Source organism: Fundulus heteroclitus, chromosome 16 (genome assembly GCF_011125445.2).
Source record: "Fundulus heteroclitus isolate FHET01 chromosome 16, MU-UCD_Fhet_4.1, whole genome shotgun sequence".
Taxonomy (NCBI): domain Eukaryota; kingdom Metazoa; phylum Chordata; class Actinopteri; order Cyprinodontiformes; family Fundulidae; genus Fundulus; species Fundulus heteroclitus.
In genome coordinates this window covers 1,049,247-1,067,822 of record NC_046376.1, presented here as the reverse complement: position 1 = coordinate 1,067,822, position 18,576 = coordinate 1,049,247, and the positions used below count along the sequence as shown (strand labels likewise).

Below are 18,576 nucleotides of genomic sequence, written 5' to 3'. Positions count from 1 at the left end.
TTATCTAATGGGCATTTCCTGATGCCAAAACAAGCTGTCCATGGACTTTAAGGTATAGTGGAGTTCTGGGGGGGGGGGGGGGGGGGGGGGGGGGGGGGGGGTCTCCTCATCTATTGGCTGTCTCACATGCCCATCATTGGGACATTCTCATGAGAATCGCTATTTACCCTGGTCTTCAGTTTGCTAAAGACCAGAGTACATTTGGGAGATTCTTTCCCACCATCCAGTTATTAGAAAAGAGACTTGGGTGCTTCTTACCTACGTTTCTAGAAAACCGCCCAATCTACCTTAAAGAAGGAGAAAAAAGGGGCTAATAAGCTAAACAGAGGAACTGAATGCAAAGTTAATAAATGGCTGAGCTAAAAATCGATAGAAGGGCTGCAAAACTCAACTCTTCAAACTTAAACTGTCATGAACTGGAGGAGATGAACCCGGTATTCAGCCAGACACAAAAATAATACTTGATGGGATTTATTAAGGAGATGATGGGTCAGGAAGGCAGACAAAAAACAATCCAAAAAGGTGCACAGAGCAAACATCCAGGTGACAACAAAAACTGGGACAGAACTCAAAAAACAGAGGAACTGGTCAGGTACTCAGAATACATACAAAAGCTGAAGGGCTCTTACCAATGACGTGTGTGAGAAGTTCCAGCAACAAACAGAAAACTGTGGAGGGTTTAAATAGACAGATGGACAGGTGAAACCAAGTGACTTCTGATTAACTAGGAACAGGTGAGAGTGATCAAGGAAGGGGAAGTGACATAGAGGCTGATGAGACAGAAACTAAGATGACCAACTACAGAGCAAAAATAGCCATAAAGAGAAAACCAGATAACTAAAACAGTGAAGGCTAAACATGAATCCAATACAATACTAGAAACAGAAATAAACCCTAAGGCAGGAAAGTTAACTTAACCAAAACAACAACAACAACAACAACATCATGAACCAGAACAGAACATTACATAAACTCCTGGGGCAGAAGATGGAGCTGCCTTTATGCCTCACAGCGTGACGTCATAAAAACAAAGCATCCAAACGCAATACTGAGTCAAAGTTTACTGCAAGATGCCCGCTGACTCTTAGGAGGGAGGCACACTGATGCTTTCAGACACTTAGACATAAATAATCACCAGAATAAGTTAAATCTAAAGTTGATTTGGGGTGAGTTACTCTTTAACATGAGGTGCTGAATCATGAGTGTCATCAGTTAAAGTTGAGCAAGCTCCACCCGTTTACGTTTGTGACGGTAGGAAAGAAAAAGCTTTCTCTGAACATGCATCCCAAACCAGCGCCGGGTGAATAAATAGCATCGCCTGATTTTTATGGTGACCTGGAGTGCCGCTCTTAAAGTTTAAGGTGCAAATAAGTGCTGCGTGTATATATATATATATATATATATATATATATATATATATATATATATATATATATATATATATATATATATATATATATATATATATATATTAGGGCTGGGCAAGTTAACGCGTTAATTTCGCGTTAATTCATTAGACTATTAACGGCGATATTTATTTTATCGCGCATTAACGCATGTTGCTCACATCATGCTTTCAGTCAGTGTCAGTCAGCACGCGCGCTGACTGCAGCGCGCTGTCTCACGGCAGCACTCTCTCGCTCCCCCTCCCCTCTCGTACATGGCTCAGCGGCGCCAGCCAATCAGCACGCAGGCTCAGCCTGGCCCGCGCACTCAGCTCTCACACAAACTTAATACACAAACAGCTGAGAGAGAACGCAGCAGCGAAAAAACACGAACAGGGAAAGTAGCACCGTTTGGCTTTATTTTAATACCGTAAATGAAATCAAGCTGTATGTTTTGTAAAAAGCCGGTTCATTTAAGTGGAAACACAACAAATTTATCTAAGCACGTGAAAAAACATGAAAACGTCGAGCCCCAGAAACGGAGAGAGGAGACAAAACTTCTGTCATTGCCCCGACAGACCCACAGACGTCTCTGACTGAGGCGTTTCAGTCCTCCAGGGAACATCCAGGTAGATCAGTGGATGGATGGATGGATGGATGGATGGATGGATGTTACTGGAGCCCACACATAACATGTAATTAAGACCTTGAAAGAACCCAGTACATATATTAAAAAGTGTTATTTAAGATAAGATAACATTAGTTAATCCTTTTTTTATCCCACGACGGGGAAATTTATAGGATTAAAGCAACAGGCAGGTGCATACAACACAGACAAAATTACATAAGGATTGAAATAAATAAGAGGTGGATTAGCGAAAAAACACTGAACATAACATTATTATTATTATTATTATTATTATTATTATTATTATTATTATTATTAAATTGTAATAATAAAATAAAAACCACAAAACCCAAAAGGTCAACAGTTTCATGATACATCAAGCTTAGGGACTGGCTAATATACAGCAGGTCAAAAAAGGCCATATTTTGGCTGCAGTGCTTGTTCTCTTATGAAGAAAAGATCAACTAGTGCACTAAATTCAATAGATGGGTTGAAAATATCCAGTATAAAATAAGTGGTACAAATGTTACAACACTTTTGTTCATATGGCAGCAGAACATTAAAATAAAAGTGCTCTTTACACTACTTTTGAATTCATTCTTGGAGTTTGTAAATACAATGCGATTAATCGCGATTAATCGCGATTAATCAGGGCGATTAATCGCGATTAAATATTTTAATCGTTGCCCAGCCCTAATATATATATATATATATATATATATATATATATATATATATATATATATATACCAATTAGTGTTTTTCCTGCCTGCTCAAGCTAATGGTAGTGTATAAGTCAAATGTGTTATAATGGTTAAAGTGCATCTTTATTGATTTTTACAATGCATAATCATCCTTCATTGCTAACCGTGAATCGTTAAAATAAGAATAAAGCTACTCTCCAGATTTTAGCTGCAGTTTGGTTCCGCCACACATTGTAATGTTGTCATTTTGATTAAAAGGCTGTAATTGATACATATTAAACGGTAATTTCAGTGACTACGTGGAACACCAAAGATATTAAACCCACAAAGAATTATTGGCCAATTAAGCAGCCCTCTAAGCTTCTGCAGAGACTCATTCTGCTTTTCATTTCATGGATTTTAGTTTTCTGTCTTCACTCTGAGGGTTCCTGTTTGCACCATGCTGGCCTGAAATGTTCGCGGTTCTCAGCTCCGCGTTTCTAAAGCGTTCCCAGACGACTCAGCACCAAATCAGTTAACATGGAACATTTAGCAGCCGCAGGTATTTTATAGGTTTACATTTCTATAGTTGTTAAGATCATGAGAACATATGAGTCCATGGAATCAGAGAAGAAGCTGATTTACTGATCACTACTGATGTCATCACCTTTTATAAAATCATTAGTCTTTGCAGTTTGCTGCTCTGCTGTGTGCTGGCCAAGTGGGAGAGATATCAGCACGGCACTTAGAGCGGCAATTGTTGCTGGCCATCATCCTGGGAGGGGTTATAAGATCATTTCCAGATCAATTATGAAACATTTTTCACCAAAAAAGATTATTTACAAATTAAACACGTCACCACAAACTCTTCTGCTCAAGCTTTTCTTGTAGCAGCTTTTAAATTGAATCTCTGTTTTGGATTGTTCTCATTTCAAAATTCCATAAACTAATGATTGATCAAGTGTTCAGAGAAATTATGAAAAACATAGCGCATAGCGCTGTGTTTTAGACTCTACAGGCCTTTACTTGTTAAATGTTATAAAATTAGACGTTGTTTGGACAAGACAAAAAGAACACAACCACAACTAAGCAGAGGTTTGCAAAGTTCTGTCTGAAGACTGATTGGCCAATTTCCCACGATTCCCCACAATGCACTGCACCAAACAGCACATTAGTGCAAACGCCTCTTAGCAGTGGTTGAGCACGGTGATGGAGGGTTGGTGATGCGGGCGGTCTGACCACGCTGCAGTCAGTCATCCATGAGCCTCTCCTAACCTACGCTGTTCTACCGCTAAACGTGGAAACATCTGTCTGACAGCTGGAGCTCGTTAGGATGATGACCCCAAACACAGCAGCAACCAGCAACAAAACGGCAGCAACCAGCAACAGAACAGCAGCAACCAGCAACAGGACGGCAGCAACCAGCAACAGAACGGCAGCAACGGCCCAACGTGCTGTGTAGAAATAAACTTTAGCAACGCTGTAAAGAACAAAATACCAAACCACTGAGTCACATAAATAATTATGAAAGCTTTTTCCTTCCTAGACTCGTGGAGACGACTGGTAGAAAATGCTGAAGGATCTTTGTTAGCTTTCTTTGAGCCGCTCCCTCCTCTCTGTTCCAGGAGTGGTTCACGGTCTGTGAGCACCACCGCCGGCCCAGCTGCACCGTGTCCGACCTGGTCATGGGCAACGAGTACTCCTTCCGAGTGTTCAGCGAGAACATCTGTGGCCTCAGCGACGATCCTGGAAACAGCAAGAACACCGCTGTCATCGGCAAAACAGGTGAATTACATCCCTGCAAACCCCAGAGCACCACAGCAGAATAAAATCTACTCTTTGCACTATTTGTTCCAGAGAACCGGCTTTGATCAGCCACAGCCTGTATGTCTGCTGAACTTAATAGCAAGAGTTGTTAGCGTTTTAATGGTTAGATTAAACTATGTAATGCAAAGATAGAATTATATCAGTGCAAAAAACTCCTCTTTTGGTCTAAATAGAGGATTAATTGCTCTAAAAGAAGACCAGGCATGCTTGAAACCACTGGCTTCCTGCAGCAGGAAGGACTAATAATGGATTAAAACATAATTGGAGGGGGGACACCTGCCGAGAACGCTAAACCTGAAAGAACAGTTTTCTGGATCTCCAAGAAACTCAGTGCTTGAGGTTAAGTTGAACTGAAGATGATTTCAGGAAATCTAAGGGGCCAAACTCCAGCAAAGTCTAAACTGCACAGCCAGGTTGCCACCAGTGCAGAGCTTGTGCAACATTGCATGCACAACGAGACGGAGAAAGGAATGGCAGCCAAGCCCAACTGAATCATTAAAGATGGACTGAAACCCTGCAGGAAGCGGGGGATCGAACCAGCAACCTTTACAGCAACAGTTACAGGTCAGGACGACCCAAGTTTCTAAACCGCTGCAATTTAGAGAGACCAGTTAACATAACAGGCCTGTTTCTTTTGGACTGTGGGAGGAGGCCGGAGAACCCAGAGAGAACCCACGCCTGCACAGGCAGGGATTCAAACCCGGGATGTTCTTGCTCAAAGGCAACAGTTCCACCAGCTGCACCAGTGCAGCCCATCCAGCGAGTCAAAGGAAAACTTGCATCACGCTGGATCAGTGAGGTAATAAAGGATGGTGTGACTTGTAAGAAACCAGGACACCTTCTGGATTCTGAAGAGAGAAGAATTTCTGAGAGGATTAGCAAAACGAGGCATTCTGGCAGAGATAAGGCGGTTCTTGTTTTTGCTCTGCAGCATGTTGCACTTTTTCAAACGTGACTTTTCCTGCCCAGGTCTGATCTATCAGCCCAAAGCCTACAAGGAGAAGGACATGAGCCGCTCCCCCAAATTCACCGCTCCTCTGGTGGACAGAAGCGTCATCGCCGGCTACACCACCGCCATCAGCTGCGCCGTCCGCGGAAACCCCAAGGTAAGCAACTTTAGTTTGGTGAAATCTGAAGAAACAGATCACTGGGTCACTCCTGACGGCTCAGGGACCGCTTTCACTTTATAGAAATAAGATGGAGAGATGGTCAGCCAGAGAAATAACTGAACTTTATGATGTGTTTCATCAATTTGGATCAGATCAAAGCAATAATTAACTCAAATGACTTAAGAATATATATATATTAGTGCTGTCAAACGATTAAAAATTTTAATCGCGATTAATCACATAATGTCGATAGTTAACTTGAGATTAATCGCAATTAATCGCATATTTTATCCTTTTATTTCTGAAAGTGTAATAGCCTGTTTGGGCATTTTAATATGCAATTTTGCAATAAATGACACTAATAAAATACATGCTTGTACAAAACATATTTTTATGTTATTTTTCAAGCACTTTTCAGAATTGGAATGAAAACATCCTGGTGCCAAATGTTAAACTCTGGACTATAATGGCTAAATGACTAATCATGACGCCCTGATGTTTACACAATGTGTAAATAAATGTGTAAATAAATACCTGTTTTCATGCCGATATATTTTTTTGGCTCTTAAACAAAGATAGACATGGTATTAGGCATATACATATAAATTAATAAAAATTGTACATTTCAATATAGTCATAAGTTTTGTTCATTTCTTCACTCTCTCTCTCTCTCTCTCTCACACACACACACACACATCCAATTCTGAGCTTTCACACCAACAACAATAACTTCTTTGAATATTTTTGCTTGCTGTTTCTATCCATATTCATACAGTTTAAGCCTGGAAAAAGGTTTTAAATCTCCAGGTCATTCCAGTCTTACACTTTGCTTGTAACTGGGCAGGAGCTTAATACCCTGAATGAGACTGTTTAGCAACTGTTTAGTAACTCCAGGTCCTTCGTTTGGCAACGTGATTCAGCCTTAGTTTGTCAAATACAGAGAAAACAAATTAATAAGCATTAAAGTGTGGTTTATGGGTTGGGTTTCTGCAATGTTATCAACGTGTAAAAACTCATCTTCAGAACCAATGTCTGCTCAAAATGGTGATCTGCACCAAGTAATCTACTTTCAGCATTTATCACCGGTTATTGCTCCGTAAACTGCAGAAAATACGTGCAGAGTTGCTCTGTCTGCCTTTACTACCATCGGCTCCTATGGCGGAGGGATATTTCAGCTGGATACAAAGTGTCTAGTGCAGGCTGGTCTCTTAATAACCGCTGTTTCGTCACTTATTTTAGAGCCAAATAAGGGATTTCACTTTCAGAAACCTGTCCAAAAAAAACCGCAACCCGTGACTCATGAAATTTAGAAGCGCTTTTAGAAAAAAGAAGCCCAAAGTCGCATGTGTCCGAGGGTAAAAGAAACCCTTCGGGGCGGGTGTGTTTTGCTACAGTTTTCTAGCACTCTTGAAACTACGGAAAGCGCCGAGGGTAAAAGAAACACAGTCCGGAGAGCGCGGTGGGGAAAAACATTAGGGGACGGAGTTTTGACGCGACGCGCGTCAAAAAAAAAAAAAAAAAAAAAAAAAAAAAAAATATATATATATATATATATATATATATATATATATATATATATATATATATATATATATATGATAGATAATTACTGCAATTTGATAAATATAAACAATGAAAGGCCAATGTACTGTAAACCTATTTAATAATAGTGTCTGAAACACAAATTAATGTGATTTCCTTTAAACATTTCATGTAATTAAAACTCTGTTTCATCTTGTTAAAATCACAAATAAAACGAGTAACATAATATAATAATATAATAATACATAATACACAGACAGATATGTATATGTATATATATTTTCCTTATTCTTTCTTTATTCTGCATCATGGTCTGTAGAAAGGTGAAGTTTGGGTGAAACCAGAGGATGAATGAAGGAAATGATCTGAGGACCTGTTGAATCCTCTGAGTTCAGTGATTGTAGCAGCAGCAGAGGAGGCTGCAGACTCCAGGCGCCTCCTGCCTGTTTTACCTCCTCTGGCTGCAGCGCCAAGCGTCACATTTCATGTTTTACGCGTCAAACTGTGAGAGCAGAACCATGGAAAGACTTTTGATGTCTTTGCAGCGGGAGGGAATTTTCTTTTTGTCAGAATCCTGAAGAAAAGGTGGAGCGGAAAGATCATTTCCAGCCGATTTGTCACAACCACAAATGTTGACCTAATTTCCCATTCTCCCTCTTTCTGCCCCCCCCCCCCTCCTGTCCCAACACAACGGACCTCAGCCAAAGATCATGTGGATGAAGAACAACATGACCATCGAAGGAGACCCCAAGTTCCTGATGCAGAACCACCAGGGGGTTCTGACTCTGAACATCCGTAAGGCCAGCCTGTTCGACGGGGGCCGCTACTCCTGCAGGGCCGTCAACGAGCTGGGGGCCGACGAGGTGGAGTGCAGGCTGGAGGTTCGAGGTGCGGACCCTCCTTTGACGTATTTAGAAGTCCAGCAGAGGCTGAGGTCTTAACTTTTGGCCTCCAAGCAGCCAGGCTTTGATTTAATCCGTTAAGATGATGTTTCTGATGTTTGGGAGTTTTTCTTTGGCTCTCACAGCTTTTTAATCACAGGTCAGGTTGGAAAATCAGATGTTCTCATTGGGCTGACAGTCAGATCAGATTTATAAAGCAGATTTCAGTCATATCCTAAACATTCTATTAGATACCTACTTTGCCTGATTGTTCTTTAGTTTATCAGTTTCTTTAATTGAACAATGTTCAGGTTACCACACAAAAAAACACTTTGAATGGGCAAAACCAGCCGGTTTCCTAACGGACAAGAGTTGATAAACGAGCTAGAAGAACACCGCTCTGATAACGAGGCTGTATTCTGTGTGAATGATGCTGGTTTTACACTTTCATCTGAACAAACAACATGGATGGATTCAAAAGTGAAACGAATAAAGGACAGAAAACACGTAGACAGAGTTATACGTTGGACTAGTAATGGAGCAAAAGTAGAATGAACTTATGAGATAGTTATAAATAATACAGAAGAACCTGATATTCAGCAAGACAACAGAGTTTAATTCTTAAAAGGTTTAATAAAAGGTGAATAATGGCAGAACCAGACAGACCAGCAGTGACAGGCCTGAGCAGAGCTGTCACTAATTAACTGCTCCAGGTGGAGCTGATCAGGTGAACTGTGGCGGCGGGAAGATCAGGCAGCTGATTGGACGGTTTCTGTGGCTGAGAGGTGACGGAGCTGGATCCTCTAAAGTCCAAAACCCTGAATCATGACAGGCATATTCAGATAAAAATGCAATATTCAAGGTAAAGAGAGGAAAGACAGCAGCAGATTTACAGAACAATGTGGGGAAATTATGCATTAAGCTTGATTATACAAGCAAACACCTCAGAGTAGCTAGATGGACATCAGCATCTGCAGTTATACATTTGCCTACTGGTATACATCGTTATTTCTGTTAAGAAATAGTTTTTTTTCCACCAGTTTAACAACAAATCTGACAAGATTTTAGCAAACTTTATGACTGGGCCCCTCTGGTGTTGCTTCTTTTTCCTATTTACTTATGAAAAACCTATTTATTTATAAAAAATCGTCTGTTTCTTACAGTCTCCTTACTAATATTTACCACCTTTTTTATTTTTTTGTTAGTTCGTACTTATCTTTGTTATGTTTATTTCATATTTTATTGCAAATTGGGATATTCTTATCTGTGAAAAGCGCTGTCTAACTAAAGTTTACTTAGCAGATTTAAAGACTGTAGAGAGCTTCTTCTTGAGAAAACAATAGAGACGTTCCTCTTAACCGTCTACATGAACCAGTCTATATGCCTTTAATAGAAATGCACTAATTCTTCATGATCAGCTGTAAAAGTCAAAAACATCCAATTTTCTTTTGCTTTTTGCTGTTTCTGAAATGTTTTGAAGCAGAAAGGAGATTAGTTTCTCAGTATTAAATAACATTAAATATTTCCTAAAACTTTCCACGGGAACGTCCCCGTGCAAAAAAATCTAAACTAAAACACAATTCAACAGGTTTATTTGGAACTAGTATTTCAGAATCAGAATCAGACATACTTTAATAATCCCTGAGGGAAATTACTTTTGTTACATGCTCCAGATATGCATACATTTAATATTTAATCTGTTTTCAACAATGAATTCATTCATGGGGGACAAAAACATGATTTTTGGGTTAAATGATGATCATCACCATTTAGTAATGGAACAACATTCCCAATTCAATAGTTATTTTTTAAAAGTACTATAATAATGATGAAACAAAACCAGATTCCTTTGCCTTTAGAAGAAAAAGTCCAACGTGTGCATCCTCCCTCAAACTTGTTAAAGTGCTTTTCCATTTTCCATCAGCAGCCTCTAAGGTGTCGGTAGCTCAGGATTCCTGAAATCACCTTTCAGAGCAGCAGCTGCCCTGCAGCAAGCTGTGACTGAGCAAACGCATAGATATGCTCAAGAAATCTGCTTGTTTAAGTCAAGATTATGCTAAAATGATTTCCTCTCCAGCTGTATTTAAAATCCCAGTTCGATGCCATCCTTCACTATCTTACATTCCAGGATTATTCCTGTTTATTCCTATAAATTCCTCGTAATTCCCATGTAAAGTTTCAAACCTTGTAATAAATAGCTTTTTTCTGTGGTGCAGGCTGTTTGGAGTTTCTGCCTCCTTCACACTGTTTAACATCTGCGCTGCTTTTCATGCATCGTCCTCTCAGCCATCTGATGCTGCAGCATATTTCATCCCATAAACATGATGCTGTGGCACCAGCAGAGCCAGGCTGCATCAGATTATTTGGGAGATGCTAAAAACATTTTCAGTGGCATGAGCGCTGCGACGCTGACATCCACGGATGTCACTTCAGCCAATCATCTGGCAGCAGCTCCATGACTTTAGACATGGAGACGCGGTGAAGATAACTTAAAGTTTAAATCGAGCAGCAGGATTGGAGGATTTACGGCACTTTTAACGTGGCCGCTCATCTGCTGGGATGGTTCTACACAGGACCATCTCTGGGATGCACAGAGAACGGTCTGAATAAAGGGAAACATCAGTGACCAGTTTGAGATGATAGAGAGGCGGCAGGAACTCAAATAGCAGCTTTGTACTATGACTATATGCAGGATAACATCAGTGATTGAAGCAGATGGACTACAGCAGCAGAAAACCACAACAGGCAGCACTTCTGTGTGCTAAAGAGCTGCAAACCTCCAAAAATGGACAACAGGAGATTAGACTGGAGTTTTACTTGGTCAACTTTTGGTTCTTTTTTCTCGTTGCTGGATTAAACCACAGCTGCAGTAACATCATGCTGTGTTTTTTTTTTTTATTATTATAACGGGTTGTGAAACCCCCTTATAACATTTAAAGGCAACAAATTAGCATTTTTAATTAGAAATGTGACCGTACAAAGACTATAATACAGATGATTTGTGTCTGTACCACACTATGAGAGGTTAAAGAGAAAGACTCAACAGGAGCGGATGAGTTTGTAGCAGGATGCATCAAATCTGAGAGCAAAAACTTAGCTTTGAGGGAGAGAAGAGCCTAAACATAAAGAATCCTGCTTTTACCCTTTGATAAAAGTTAAAAAACAAAACAACTGGACTTTTTTCTGAAGTTTGAAGACGTTTGGCTTCCCAACCAGAAAGTTTTCTCCATTCAAAATGTCTCATTCAGTTCAAATTCAAACTGAGAAAGCAGTTTTATGGAAAAAAGGTCCTGTTTTATGGACTGACCATGTTCCATCTTCACCAGCACAATCCTGCTTTTAAATTTAGAAAAACATATAAAGGAATATATAGTTGTTGAAAAATACGGCCTGAATTCTGTATTTTTTATATAAAAAGCTTTCTCTTCAGGCTGACCTCTGTTCAGAGAATCTCCCTAAAGCGATTAGGTTCAGATATTTTACTGCTGGAGACAGTTTTCAGCCATGACGCTTCTTTTTCATTTTTTATTTTTTTTGCAGAGGCTTTACTTTCTTTTGCTCCTCTCCAGTTTCTAATTTTTAAAGACCAGAGCACTTTAAGTTTCATTAAACTTTGTTTAGTTGAAAAACTAGATGTAACAAATTGGCCATTAAAGGATAGATGTGCTTTAAGGTTGTTATTAGAGATAGTAGCTTTGAATTCAACAGAGAAAGGAGGGATAATAAGATAAGATCAGGGACGTGCAGAGGGGGGGGCGGAGGGGGCTTGAGCACCTGCCCCTTTTCCCCTTGGTGCCCAAAGTGCCCTTTTTTCATTTTTTTTTTTTTTTTTTTTTTTTTTTTTTTTTTTTTTTTTTTTTTATGTGTGCGTGTTTGTTGGTGTGTGTGTGCATGGTGCATGTCCAAAAGAATAATAATTTAGATCTACCGTGGCTGGTTACATGATCCACATAACATACCCTCACTCTGCCCTACTTTTCCTCTCGCAGCTCCCAGCTCCGCTGCCTCACGCTGGCCAGTCTGTCCTGCCCACTGAGCTATATAATACACTGGAGTGCTAATCACCGTCTGTTTGAACGAGTCGCTTTGAAGCCACCAGCCGCCATATTGGTACTCCCTATTTCCCCCCAGTAACTAGGGAATATGTGCGCTACAGCATCGAATAACGAGGATTTTCTCATGTTCAGGGGGAGCTTAAAACTTTTAAAATTTCAAATGCCATATACTTTTATGTTATGTTCTAAAAATATCAAGTACTGAGAAAGTCATGTGCTGAAATATTTTGCATTTTATTCATTTAAATAATATGTTTAACATTTATAAATATATAAATAACAATGTACAAAAAAATATATTTACATATGTGTATACATATATATATATACATATATACATATACACATACTTATATATACATATATATATATATATATATATATATATATATATATATATATATATATATATATATATACATATATATATATATATATATATATATATATATATATACATATATATATATATATATATATATATATATATATATATATATATATATATTTAATATGAATAACATGTAAAATATTTCAGCACCTAATTTCCTAGTAGTTAATAGTGTTAGTACATCCACTGACTGTAGAATTATCTATGAAACGTTTTCACACAGCCAGAAAACTGCTTGTTGTTGCAACCAAATCCTATGGGATTCTGTGAGAGTAGGGAGTAGCAAGATAGCGGCCAGTGACTTCAGTTTTTCGGCAAAATCAGCACTCCAGTGTATTATATAGCTCAGTGGTCCTGCCCCTTTAAATCTGCAGCACACTTGACTGTGCTCTGTGCTGTTTAACTCCACTGTCATTGGTTATACTGCTTTAAATCCCGCCTTCCCTCTTTCTGATTGGCTGTTTTCTAGTCTGTCCGTGTGCGTGCTTGCTTGGAGCGGAGATTTCAGTTTTGAGTCATACAGGAATACTGTGGTTACCACAATTAATACTAGGCTACGGAACTAGTCCCAGTTAAGAAACTAATTATATGCAGTAAAATAGGTGAAAGCTGCTGAGTGCAGTTCTGTAAAGAAGCAGGCGAGAGAGTTTTGATTTATGGAACTTGAGAAATGTAAGTAACCAACGTTAGCATCTCAAAATAGCATCTAATTCTGAAGTATAATGCATTTATCAGCAGAAACCTAATCTGTTTTATAAAACTAAATATTTTGTGCCAGGCTGGAGTTCTGAAGCCGGCTGGAAAGATGGAAAAGCAAAGACTGTAGACTATTAAAAATTCTGATTCTTAGCCACAGCTGCCTGAAAAAGAAAAGGTGAGGGTTTCCCTTTTACCAATATTTCGTTGCTATTATTGTTTAATGTTTTGTTGACCCTTTGATGCAGTTCAGGTATAAATAGCAGGTGATATTTCTTTTATATGATATACAGCACAACAACACTATATGCTGCCTAAACAACTGCTATATTTTGTTTAGACTTTTACTTATTTATAATAGCGTAATTAGGATTTCACAAAATGATAGTGCTATTTATTTCACTATTTCTACTTCTAGAATTAGAATTACGACAAATACAACCGAGGAACACTATTTACATTGCTTTTATTGTACAGAGATTTCCACACTGTCTATTAGTAAATTAGTGCAAACCAGGGGCGGAGCTAGACATTCTTATCATCAGGGACTTAATCCATAAAATATTACTTCATTACGAGGGTAATTTGGTACACCAAAAAAGTAAAAAGTATTTAATCTGTTGATATGGTCGTAAAATTAATTTAATATAGGCCTTAACATATCTTAAAGTTTTATCTGCTGTTCTTTATTAGTCTTACTAGTATATACCAATAGTATGTGGTTCTCATTTGAGTGATGAAATGGACAACCACTCATGAAACAATTCAGTTTTGGTGTCACCAATCTTACTCAAAGTACAGTATTGGGTCCTCCATGCTCCTTATGTATTAAGATTTACTGCACATTTAAACATCGACAACTCACTATTGTTAGGGAAATAATTTAATTGTCTGAGAAGATGTAGGTAAGGAGAAGCTGTTATCTACTCTTCAGATATATGATGTAAGAAATGTGTTTGGAATGTTGCAGATGGTAAAAATTGATAGGTCTCTGTTGCTGGTAAGTTCAAATGCAAACTTTTTCAAAGTGGGAAAAAAGTCTCAATTCAACGTTCATCAGATCGGGCGCTGCTTTATAATTTATAATAATAATAGAACTTTATTGATCTCACAATGGAGAAATTCACTTCTGCATCTTTACCCATCCCCTTGGTGAGCAGTGGGCTGCCACTGTGCGGCGCCAGGGGAGCAGTCGGGGTTAAGTGTCTTGCTCAGGGACCCAGAATGGTAGTCTGTGGGAGTTGAACTCAGAACCTCTGGGACCCAAGATCAATGCTCTAACCACTAGGCCACCAGATTAACAAACAGCATCTAGTGTGTGTCGTGCTTATAAAATTTGTATAAATGTAGTAAGAAATACTTCTTTTCTCTTTAGACAGAAGAAACGCGCCCTGACGCTCAAGTCAAGCATAAAGAAATAGGAGCATGCATACTGCGTAGGACCAATGATGTCAGAGCAATGAAGTGTCCCTAGGGTTAAAGTTCAAATCAAAGTTCAAATCAAACCTACGCCCTTGATTCCATGTTACATTCTTTATAGTATGGGTTGGTACATTTCAGCCGGATGTATAGCAAGGTATGTTTCTGTATCGTGTTTTAAATCCGTGCCCCATGTGCCCACTTTTAACTTTGAGCACCTGCCCCTCCAACGGTCTCTGCACGTCCCTGGATAAGATATCTTCATTTATGCCTAAAAACATTTTTTTTTTGTTTTACCAAACTTAAGACCAAAAGTTTTGGCTTATTTGCTGATGCATTTAGGTTTGGGAGAAATAAGCATTTTGTAGTTGTAAAACATTGTTGAATATTGAAAACGTCAAGTTTTCCATGTTTGAGATGCTCATCAACAGCAGAAGCTCATTGCTTCATTACCACCTATAATTATTGTAATGTGGTTACAATCAATAGTTTTATCTCTCTTTCTGGTTCATCCATGTTTTTTGTGCAGCGTTGGACCCTAACAGCGTATTTTGCAAAGCTGGCTAAATTTCAATAAAATCTGTCCCTATGAGACGTAACAAAAGCAGAAGCAGCTGGCAGCGTCTGTGCAGTTCTGTCCATCACCATTAAACATTTTCACAAATGGTCACAGCCGCAAACTTTACTGTGTTTTATCAGCATTTATGTAATAGAAGGCAGCAAAGAAGTGCATATCTGTGCAGCTTAGTACCCTGTAGATGGGATGTTGAGGGTTGGTGGGCCAGACCCTCCACAGAGCTTTTCTAGAGCATCAGTCAGTTTAGAAAGCCAATGAGGTTCTATTTAAGACGGGAAAAAACAGTTTTTTTGTTTTTTGCACAGTGGAGTAGCTGGTAGCACTGTTGCCTTGCAGCAAAAAGGTGTTGGATTTAAATCCCAGCCTGGAGTCTCTCTGCATGGGCTTTAAATGTTCTCCCTGCACACTCCAGCTTCCTCTCTGTCCAAAAACAGAGTCCTGTCCTGTGTGTCCCTGTTGCCCAGCGAGGGACCGGCCAAGTGTCCAGGGTGGGCCCCGCCTGCAGCACCAGCTTAAAAACATAAAGCACATAGTTTGAAAAAGGTTCAGAGGAACTGATAAAACCATCCATTGTTGTTGCCTTTGTGATCGCAAACTGTCCTTAACAAGAAACCAAGTTGCAGAGCCCTGGTGTATCACATGAAGTCCCAGTAAAATACACTGACGTTTGGGGTTGTAAGGTGACATATAGTTTAAAAGATCAGGGGGTATGAATACTTTAGGACAGTACTGTATGCATTTGACCCCTCCGGCTGATTCGGCGGTCTTTGTCTCCGCAGTTCTGCAGGAGAAGGCAGAAGAGACGAAGAAATGAGCGGCGTGAGGCGGCGTGAGGCGGCGTGAGGCGGCGTGAGGCGGCGTGAGGCGGCGTGAGGCGCCGGAGGACGCGGCCCAACAGAAACAGCAAATGGATTATGTATAACAGGGAAGTCATGAATAAATATGACCAGAATATAAAACCAAACCTCCACCTCAGACTCCATATGCTTTACTTGTGCTGTGAGCGATCAGTAATGTGCCATAAATTCCTCCAGCTAGCCGTCCCGCTGCAGCATGACCCCCCCGCTGCAGCATGACCCCCCCGCTGCAGCATGACCCCCCCCGCTGCGTCTTCTCTGTGAAGTGGACCTGTCAGCCCCTCATCCATCACCGCTCCCCGTGTCGTCTGCTGTTTCCTCCCTGAGTCCGTGTGTGTCCTGATGCCTTCACTGCTCAGGGTGTATTTATGACGGCACCAGAACCAACACGGTGTGACTGACCCCCCCCATACTCTGCTTCCACAGCGAGGAGGCTGAGTGGACGGATGGATTCTCAGCCAGGCATGGAGGACATGCTGGAATAATAATATCTACACAGATACGGCCCGTCGTCTGAACACGCGTTCCCACACGCTCTGATAAAACATTCCTGGTGGCGTGACCTACGGAGCACGGCCTTGGCACATACACCACTTACAGTCGTGCAAACACCAGCGTGCACTTTAAATCAGCGTCTCATTAGCATCACACGCTAGAGACTAATTAATGCACCCATCAACACTGCCCTAATTAGCTCTCCCACGTCATTACTGAGCAAACGAATAATTTACACACCCGCAAAACAAACACAGCACCGTCTCTGCTGGGAGACGCCACATTAAAGCCCCGCCGAAGCGCTGCGGCCCCAAACCAGCGTCCCAGGTGACCCTGAGCTCTGAGCGACGCTCGCTTCCTCACACCTTCACCGTACGAATGCTGCGGTCAGATGAAACTCAGGATCCATGAGCGCAGGACCGTAGGACCAGAGGCTGCAGGAGGTCATTGCTTCTCCAGCAGAGGGGGTGAGAGCACAGGGACGACGGCCACCACGGACCATCAGAAGCCTCTGTGTCCCCCTGGCTTAATGAGACGCTTTACAGCGGCGCTGAGAAATGCTTCTTTAACGAGCTTTGGCTGATTTTCAGCTTCTTGGCCAGTCCTCATCCCTGACTCTAACAAAACGTTGTAGCTTGTGCTTAGATAATGGAGGAAGTTAAAGGGAGAACAGGCTCAGGCCTCCATCTGATGGAAGGAATGCAGGAACGACCTAAACGAGACCTGAGAGACGCATCGTGGATGGAAAGCTTTCTGCTAAAAGGTCTTCATTAAAGTGAGTGTTATTTAAATGTAGTGTTGTCCAAAAACTAACTTAAGTGTTTCAATAACATGCAGAATACATAACTAATGATTAAAAAACAAGTATAAGCATCAAAAGTGAAGTGGGTACCTTAAAATTCAGAAAGATCCAGCTTTTAATTCAAGTACGTTCATTCTATGCCTCCATGCTAAGACATTGTTTATTAATAAATGATAAAATCTTAAACTTTTCACTTCAATACCAGCACCACACTCATTGTGTAACACTCTCACCGCTGCACAGATGTTGACAACATCTGTTAAATATGATGGGGGGTGCCCCATCTAAAGATTTAAAACTAAAGCCAACAGAGAAATGGTAAAAAAATAGATTATTTCCCACTTTTTATTACCAGTGCTCTATAGATATTTTAGAGACCACTGATCTTTCCCAAAGAGAGCAATGCAGCAGTCTAGATGAGACATTAGGGAGATTCAGCTTCACCTTGGCAATGATGTCTAACTGGAAAATAACTCCCACATTATCATTAGTGGTGAGTGATTAGAGCGTCAGCGGCTTTTTAAGCAGAGGGCATTTTCCAAATCTGATGACTTGTGTCCTATCTGTCTAATATCCAAAGAAGGAAGTTTATTCACAAGCTGACAAATGATTAAAAACTAACAATTTCTCTAAAAATGTTCAGGTAATGGAGTAAACAGAATAAAATGTCCTTTAATACTAACAAACTCCAAATTTCAAATAATTCTCTTGCAGGAAAAATCGCCAACCAATGAGAACAGAGACTGGGTTAAAAAACTTTTTACAATAAAAAAAGGTTTAAGAAAAACAACAAAAATCCACAAACATAAAGTTGCAGATGAAGCTTAAAATCTGGTAAAAAAAAAAAAAAAAAGGCCTCAGATTTAAAGTGACAGTTGGTAAATCTGGTCAGAAACACGTTTTGTTATACTGGATAAAATGGTCCTTCCATCCTGAAAGTAGTCGATACATTATGTGTTCAGAAAAATTAGGTTACATTTTTTCCCCTGTGGGTGCTGCAAGCCTGTAAAACTGACCAATCCCTGCTGTTCGGTCCGGAGGGCAGTGATTGGTCAGTTTTGTCCCGCTCTCATGTCCTCTGTCCCTCAAGTTCTATTGGTCGTCCCACATGTCGGTCATTCTGACACGCTCACCTAACGATAGTGTCCGTGCTCGTTCCTTCTTGGTTTCCTCTTACTAGTGTTTATGTATCTGGTTAGCTTAGCGGCTAGGTTAGCGGTTAGCTTAGC

General features: G+C 40.2%; 1 protein-coding gene across 1 annotated transcript in view; it reads left to right on the top strand.

Annotated features, from left to right (window-relative positions):
- mybpc2a (myosin binding protein Ca) overlaps positions 1-16,163 on the top strand; it is a 55,894-nt gene extending 39,731 nt beyond the window's left edge. The window contains exons 24-27 of the mRNA XM_036148134.1: positions 4,322-4,481; positions 5,493-5,629; positions 7,876-8,062; positions 15,973-16,163. Of these exons, the coding sequence (XP_036004027.1) occupies positions 4,322-4,481; positions 5,493-5,629; positions 7,876-8,062; positions 15,973-16,007 (519 nt within the window). The 3' untranslated portion in view covers positions 16,008-16,163. The remainder of the gene's footprint in view (positions 1-4,321; positions 4,482-5,492; positions 5,630-7,875; positions 8,063-15,972) is intronic.
- The last annotated feature ends 2,413 nt before the right edge of the window (positions 16,164-18,576 follow it).